The sequence below is a fragment of the Musca vetustissima genome, unplaced genomic scaffold (assembly GCF_032173495.1).
Source record: "Musca vetustissima isolate MV318-11 ecotype Yass unplaced genomic scaffold, APGP_CSIRO_Mvet_v1 utg4848, whole genome shotgun sequence".
Classification (NCBI taxonomy): domain Eukaryota; kingdom Metazoa; phylum Arthropoda; class Insecta; order Diptera; family Muscidae; genus Musca; species Musca vetustissima.
Window position 1 is genome coordinate 24353 of NW_026887942.1, and position 8585 is coordinate 32937.

Genomic DNA, 8585 nt, shown 5'->3' on the forward strand with positions numbered 1-8585 from the left:
TTTTGAAATTCGGATAAGGATTGTGATGACCAACAGATGCTACTGTGGTCTAAGTAAGCAGTTTAGAAACAAGGCCACCACCCGCCAGACCAAACTCACACTTTACAAGACGCTGCTGTTATATGGATCTGAAGCATGGGTACTTGCGTAAGTAGATGAAGCAGCTCTTTGAAAGAAAAATTTTCCGAAAGATCTACGGGCCGATCTGCGTCGACGGTGAATATCGACGTCGAATGAACTTTACAATTTATACGCGGACATCGACATAGTCAGTCGTATTGAGCTGCAGCGAATACGATGCGAATGAATGAGAATGCCCCAGCTAAAAAGGCATTTAAAAGCGAGCCTACTGATGGTTCCCGTAGAAGGGGAAGACCACGAATCAGATGGGAAGACCAAGTAGAAAACAACATCTTGGAACGTGGTCTTTCAAATTGGAGGGGATGCGCACAAGACCGACGTGCTTGGAAAACTTTTTTAAGCTTTCTTATGAAACAACCGTTCTGTAACAAGCCATACGTTTTTAAGAAATCTAGGTACTTAATGAGATTTTGTACTATTTTCGATATTTTTTATTTGTTTTTGTATATTTCCTTTGTCAGATACAAAAAAAACACGCAAAGAAATTTTCTTCTTAGAGTCTAGATCACAAGATTTTACTAGTATTACTAACTAAATATATACATGGCCCTAATTATTATAAATTTGCCTTTAAATAAATCAAAATTGAATGCATTCAATTTCGTCGGATTGTGTATGCTTCAATGGAGGGTCCTTCTCATGGCTCCTAATCAGTCTTTTTGTTTTCGTTTGTTTTATCGCCTTCCGCTATAGGATCTATTTTCGTATTTTCCTCTGAAACTCCTCTGGATTCACTGGCTTCTTCTGTAATAGTTTCTGATTGGGAAATACTATCCTCCACAGCCTGTTCATTGGTGGTATTTTCTTCTACCGATACTTTCTCATTGATGTTTTCGGAGTTTCCACCTGAGGCTGCCATCTTTTCATTGGAAGACATCACTACAGGATTTTCAGCATTTACTCCCGGATAAATATCACCACGCCATTTATGGGTTTTGGTGGCATAGAAGCCAAAAATAAGCATCACAAGGCCGATGGTTAAAAATCCCGCACCTATATATACCCCTATCGAGGGAAGCTTTAACATCAGCTGTAAGAGGAAAAAATTTTTTTTTCTCATTCATTAAAGAGCTGTATAAAAAAATCCTCCACACACATACCTTAACCAAGTCCAACATTTCATCATCGATTTCGGCATCAAGAGAAATTCTCAGTAGAGGAGCATAGAAATTGTGAGCCAGGTTTTTGAGTATACTGTAAAACAGAGAATTCAACATAATTATCAAAATTCCCCACTCCCTGCCCCTCCAAAACTTACTCCAATTGTTCATCCCTTTCCATTAGAATACTAGCCATCATCTGACCCTTGACCTTCATGGGTAAACCCCACTTGGGCTCCATTATCACATACGTACCATGCTCCGTGTCGGGTTTCAAACCTGTCGTATTTTCTCTATACTTCTCTGGAGCCATATAAAAATGTGGATGTGACATATAGACCGGCGCCCGATATGCCTTTGGTGAAAAATCCAACACACCATTGTCAGGACATTCATTATTTTTGACACAAAAACATTTCGTATCCTCTACAATCTGGCCATTATCAAGTGTCCTATTTGTCGATTCATAACGGCGGACATCAACACCCCGATACGTTTCATTTTGAATGGGGAAAATATTTAAAAAACGCCCAGCGTCATAAAGGAAAATAGAGACGGGATCATCCCATGATCTTCCCGGTGCCCATAAATCACCAAGACTGCCATTCACTCGGCCACATTCACCTTCCCAATATTTCGTTTGAGCTGTACCATTCCACAATCGGGTTTCACCTCTATCTATCAAATTACCCTTCCCCGTGGAAATGGTGTAGGTGCCCTCAGCCTCTTTAGAATTGTTCCGCTCATAGAACCAACCGAAACGATCTGATGTCAGTGGAAATAGCGGTGAATGTAATCGATAAGCAAAATCGACTAGCCTATCGACGAAGCCATCAAACAACCAATCCATGGCGTTATAGGTCATTGAGATTGCACCACCTTCCCGCTCCAAACCAAAATTAATGACCTTCCGTACAATTCGATGCCAGCGACGAGAGATTTTTGCCGCAGCCTAAAATAAAAAATAAAATCTTCATCATTTCCCCAAATTAATATCAAAATTTTAATTTTTATTCAACTCACAGCCGTTGGAAAATGTGCCATTCGGACCATATCATCCAAGCTCCCCTTAGATTTCTCCGGCACAAATGTCCAGGTATTTGTTGAGAAAAATGTCACAGTATTATTGGCATCATTCCAGTGTAAATCTTCCTTTACTTTTATATCTTTGAATGTATAGGGACCAACTTCTTCGAAATTTGGTTTTACTTCGGGATTATACACCTCTTCGGGATTTGTCCAATTGTACATATAAAAGCTCATATAAACTGGCAACGGTGTGACAACCCATTTGTTGTAGATAATCGAGCCGGGAGATAATGACATCATCTGAAAAAATAAATTAATAAGTACAATTTTAAGACAAAACTTCCCTAAAATTTCTATATCGGTCAAATCTCTAAAATATCGTATAATTGAAGCTCCCGTTAGCTCTACCACGAAACTTCGGTATTGTAGGAAGATTTAAATATGAATAAAAAAATATTATTAAATTCGACCGGTACTAACTTTTTATACCCTCCAGCATTTGGTGTTCATTCAAAATTCTTAATCCTAACTAGAGAACCAATATTGAAAGATTTTCCACCAAGTGAAACCCTCAAATTACTAGTCATTAGGTTGAAAATGTGTCAAAAGCTTCAAAATGCAGAATAAATGGCCGCTACCCTAAGATGTGGTCCGATATATCATATTTTCTATAGCAAACTTCCAGAGAGTAGTAACAATGTATGTGCAAAATTTCACAGCTCTATCTTAAATATTTCGACCCCCTTAGGTCATTTAGATCAGGAATAGTGTCGTTTTTTCTCATGTTACTCTTCTTGGGATCATGGGGTCTTAACAAAGTATAATATTACTCGATTATTCTCACTATGTGAGTCTGCTGTAACCCATCCTAGATAATGCAACTGACATCTATCGTAATATAGAAGCAACTCATGTTTGAATTCGGTGCAGTGGTTGGAGTCGTTACTATTTTAATCAACTTTTATTTTTTTTCAAGCTAGTTCTCTTGCGAGCCTGGAGCTTCCATAAAGCATTCCCATCTTTAGTTTCGCAGCGTCTTTGACTTTTTTTATTTAACCGATAGCCTGCCCTAGGCGATGTAACTGCCATCAATCGTTGTCTAGAAACAACGCCTTCCTTAATTTTGCACACTGGTTTGGGTCCTAGCTTATGCTGTTAGTCTCTTTGAAAGCATTGGACCTCGTCAAATCATCGCCACTTATCGATTATTCTGTGTGTTACTTTCGTTATTAATTTCACAGTTTCTTATTACAGTCCAGTATATAATTGGTTCATGGTAATACAGCTGCCATCTACCGTTACCTAGAAGTAACGCCTCCTTGAATGTTGTGCATTGGTTGAAGTCCTGACCTCTTTAGATTTGATCTGGTTACTTATCTTGAGAGCATAGCTTTTACACAAATCATCGCCATCTTTACTCGATTAGTCCTTGTGCTAGTTTAATTTACTGATATTGTTCTAGCAAAATAAATAATTGATCTGCTGTAGTTTTTCCTAGGTGATGCGGCTGCCATCTATCGTTGGCTACAAACAACGTTTTCTTTAATTTTGTGCAGTATTGGGGTCAATGTCTATTTAGTTTTACCGCAATGAATATTAAGATTAAAAATTGATTTGTTTCTCCTATTTTTCCGCGTGGCAACATAGGCCTTCGATAAGGCATCACCAACTCAGTTAGTCCTTGTGTTAGTTTCGTTATTTATTTTACAGTTTTCAATTCCAAGTAAGTATATAATTGGTGTAATCTAAACTGTCTTAGACTTGCGCACTGCCGTAAATGACAGTGAATGTATTCATCTTAGAATCATATGGTTCCCCAAAGCTACGCTATCTACTCGATGAGACCTTGTATTAGATTTGTTAATAATTTCTAATAATTGATGATTAGGCATCTGTAGTCTGTCCTAAGTGATGTCGCTGCCATCTATCGTTATCTAGAAGCATCGCTTCCTTGAATGTTGTGTAGTGGTTGAAGTCCTTGCTTATTTATTATTGCGCATTACCGCGACTGAGAGTAAAATCAAAAAGTTACTTTGATATTCTCTAGGGAGCAAGGCATTGCCAACTCAATTTAGTGTCATTAATCTTTTCATTATTTATATTCCAGCTAAGTAATAAATTGGCCCGCATTATCCCGTCGTAGAGGATGGCATTGCCATCTATTTTTGCCTAGAAACAACGTCTCCTTTTAAACAGTGGTGGGAGTACTTTCGAATTTATTATTGATCATTGTCGCAAAGGAGACTAAGATCGATTGGTTATGGTCGTTGGATTCGCTAACCATTCCACTGTTTTTATTCCCACTAACTAGATTATGGATCTGTGTAGTTTGTCCTATGTGACGTAACTCTCATCTGTCGCTGCCTAGGGACAACGTCACTTGAAATTTGTAGTGGTTGTGATCGTAGCTTATGTTGTATTGTCATTTTCCTCTATGTGGTGTTAACGTCTCCTCAAATTGTACGCAGTGATAGGAGGTGTTTGTTATTTATTGCGTGAATTCCGTTAAATATTCCACTGTTTTTATTCCCACTAAGTAGATTTTAGGTCTGTGTAGCTTGTCCTAAGTGACGGAACTGCCGTCTGTCGTTGCCTAGAAACAACGTCCTTGAATATTGCAGTGTTTGTGGTATTTGCTTATGTAGTGTTACAATGTTCATGGTTTGGCGTTAGCTCCTAACATTCCTAACTTTGTGTTATTATCATGTAGCTATCATCTCTAGATTCCTAGAAGCAACGAATTCTTAAATGTTGAACCGTAGTTGGTGTCCTCGCTCATTTTGAAATTTGTAGTGGTTGTGATCGTAGCTTATGTTGTATTGTCATTTTCCTCTAGGTGGCGTTAGATCCTATAATTGTTTGTGTAATCATCCTGGATGTACTACCTATAGATTCCTAGAAACAACGACAGCAAGGCTTCGACAACTCGATTAGTCCTTTTGTTAGAATCATTAATCGTTTCTTTGTCTATATTCCAGATAAGTATTAATTTGGTCCCATTTAGTCTTTGGGAATGGAATTGCCATCTAGTGTTGTGTAGAAATAACGTCTCCTTAAATCTTACGCATTGATGGGAGGTGTTTCTTATTTATTGCGTGAATTCCGTTTAATATTCAACTGTTTCTATTCCCACTAAGTAAATTTTAGGTCTGTGTAGCTTGTCCTAAGTGACGGAACTGCCGCCTGCCGTTGCCTAGAAACAACGTCCCTTGAATATTGCAGTGTTTGTGATATTTGCTTATATAGTGTTACAATTTTCATGTTTTGGCTCCTAACATTCTTAACTTTGTGTTATCATCATGTAGGTATCACCTGTAGATTCCTAGAAACAACGAATTCTTAAATGTTGAACCGTAGTTTGTGTCCTCGCTCTTTTTAACCCTTTGTGGCCCAATGTTGCCCACAGGCAACAAAATGTTTTAACGCTTATATTTAATATACTGCTAGTAGATATATATTGTTTGGATTTCATATGTCAAGACCTGATTATGGACGACACATATCACAAGAAAAATCTAAAAAATTCAAATTTTTGGTAAAGTTATGAGCTTTTTAATATAGAGAAGAAGGCAAAAATGTGTACAGTACTAATTTGTGTATACAGTCCAAATTATTTAAATCGCATCGTATTCGAAATATACGAATTCTGCCGTCAGAATTATTATTGTTTCTTGTAAAACAGAATATATAAAATAATTTTAAATGATTTTTTCGTCGATTTTGCATTTGGTTTTCTTGATATTGGGCTTTTAATTTTCAGAAAGAATGTACTGTATCTCCCGAATGCAAGGATGTAGCGATGCCAAATTTTGTCCATATCTTATCTAGGATAGTTGCATTAAATCTGTGAACAGAAAATTGATCTATGATTACGGAAAAAAATTCGGTGCTCAAAGGGTTAATATTGTAATTTTTCTCCGGATGGCGCTTCTCCTGAAATTCTTGTTTTGTGTTATCCTCATGTGTTGATGATGAATTGGTTATTACATTCTACAGTTTGAGGTGAAATTTAACACATATCATTGAAATTGGTGAAAATCGGTTCAGATTGAGGTAGAGAATTGGCATGAAATTTAGCACAGATTTGAAAATAAAATGTGTTTGGATTGATTGAAGTCGGTTCATATTAAAATATAGGTCACATATTTAATTACGATTTCATGTCCCTGCCACGCTCACTGGTTATGGTATTTGCTGCAGCAAACATATGCTTCATCGAATTATGGTTTTCGGACATCAGGTTTCTTTGGATCAAAACAGTTTCAGAAAATTTGGAGTCGATTTACAAATGTCCGTCCGCCATGATGGTAACTTGAAAAAAATATTCTTTAAAAATCTTCTGCTTGACAAATATTCTTTTTAAAAATCAATGCCTTAAAAATCCACTCCTTTTATAAGTCCTCCAAAAAATGTTCTTTAACCAGTGAGCGGAGCAGTATAGTCGACCACACGATACCCTACACAACTACCACGGAACTCAAATTTTCTGCGGATGTTTATTCCGAGCCTGGGAAATATTTCGTGATATTTGCACCCTCTTGCCCGATTAGAGGTAAACAACACCTCTTCCTCACACTGACAAATTTTCCGAATATTACGAGTATTCAGTACAGCTATTGTCCAGATTCCCTTCGCCGTGGGTTGTGTTGTGATGTTCGGCTTTCAATTGTGGTCTATAGATCGACTCGAAAATAACACAAAAAACTAAGTTTTCGGTCCACTTCATTCCAAAATTATTATCTGATCATCACCGAAAATTATAGGCATTGTCCTTGACCATAACTGGAACCTCATGGAAAATTTCAAAGCGATGAGCGCTGTAGTTCCGCCCTCTAGTGTGGCAATGGGTTACTAAATAATATACGAATACGGAGATATCTGTAAATATTTAGGTGTAACTCCCACATCCGAGCACATACAACAATATAATGGGTATTAATTTAAAGGTCAACCACTCCTCTTGGATATAATATCAACTTCTCGGGTATATGTCCTTCAGGGGTAAATGTATACGCTATAGAATACAAATTTTGTCATTTTTCACACAAAAGTCAGGGTCCGTTTGACCCGCTAAATATAGACCGATCTTTCTCAAAACAGGCATGCTTATTCTTTGGCCCGATCCCCTTCTCCATGCAAAATTTCATTATTATTTTCATTAATGCGGCCTCTGGAGCGACCAGAAAACCCGACAAAAATTTAATATTTGGTCCATTTCATCTCCTAAATATTAACCGATCTTTCCCAAAAACAATAGGGGTCTTCATTGGCCAGAACCCATCCTCCATGCAAAATTTCATGAAGATTGGTCCATAACTGTGGCCTGTGTCGTGTTTACAAATTATAATGGACGGACGGACACACATGTCTAGATCGACTCAGCTAGTCGAGATATGACGATCGGTATACTTAAAGGTGGGTCTAGGATCATTTTTTCGCAGCGTTACAAGCTTTTGGGGCTGCACAAAGCTATAATACCCTGCCAACATAGTTCTGTAGGGTATAAAAATCCACACTTTCCACAATTTTAAAAAATTTTAGTTATACAGAAGGAACTCTAACTTGTTACTATACAGCAATTGCGTAAACCTTCGAAAACCATACAGTGGCGGGCAAAATATTTAGATAGATTTTCTTTCTGCTTTTCACGCTTTTGTTTACTAAATTTGAATTATAGAAAATCCAGCGTAGAATTATCTTCGTACTTTTTTCCGTTTTTAAGTATATAGTATATACTCTTTAAATTTACTTTTTCCGTTAGCTTTATTTTGTTAGACACTGTATATGTCGGCAACAACGACTGACGTTTTTTTGAATGTTTTTACACCCTACACAACTATGTTGTCAGTGTATTATAGCTTTGTGCAGCCCCAAATGTTTGTAACGCCGCGAAATATATATTTTTTTATATCTTTACTTATTTTAACATTTTTTTCTTATAAATAAATTTTTCACTATTTACCGATTTGACAATATCATCGGACCAGGTCGGCCAAAAGGGTATCATTATAGCACCCAGCACAGTTAGTATGGTACCAATTGAGAAAACCCATATTTTCTGTTGTTTTACACTACAGCAATTGCAACACATTTTTTTATTTTGAATATTTCAATATGTTTTTTTCGATTTTTTTTTCACTTCAAATAAAAAATTCGATCAGCACTCCAATTTGAATATTAAAAAAAATGTTATTAAAAACAATTGTGGCCCTGGTTTTTGGTTGTTCGCTGCCAAAAAGTTTTCAGCCAACTACTAATCTTTGTTATTGTGTCAAACAGTTAAATACGAGCATAATATTTTTTTTAAATGCAATT

The 8585-nt window shown here is 36.9% G+C and overlaps 1 protein-coding gene across 1 annotated transcript; it reads right to left on the reverse strand.

The window, feature by feature from the left end:
- Positions 1 to 787: 787 nt before the first annotated feature.
- Positions 788 to 8364, reverse strand: LOC133335800 (protein croquemort). Its single transcript, XM_061544099.1, has 5 exons — positions 8233 to 8364; positions 2265 to 2570; positions 1400 to 2193; positions 1242 to 1335; positions 788 to 1171 (listed from the first exon to the last, which is right to left on the reverse strand). The coding sequence occupies exons 1-5, from the start codon at positions 8359 to 8361 to the stop codon at positions 788 to 790; spliced, it is 1707 nt and encodes a 568-aa protein (XP_061400083.1). The 5' UTR covers positions 8362 to 8364.
- Between the last annotated feature and the right edge of the window lie 221 nt (positions 8365 to 8585).

Excerpts from the sequence above, each read along its gene's own strand:
- LOC133335800 (XM_061544099.1), bottom strand. The coding sequence starts at position 8,361 with ATGTGTTGCAATTGCTGTAGTGTAAAACAACAGAAAATATGGGTTTTC. Across the intron at positions 1,336-1,399 it reads GAAAGGGATGAACAATTGGA|TATACTCAAAAACCTGGCTC; the intron begins GTAAGTTTTGGA and ends TCTGTTTTACAG. Across the intron at positions 1,172-1,241 it reads AAATGTTGGACTTGGTTAAG|CTGATGTTAAAGCTTCCCTC; the intron begins GTATGTGTGTGG and ends TTCCTCTTACAG.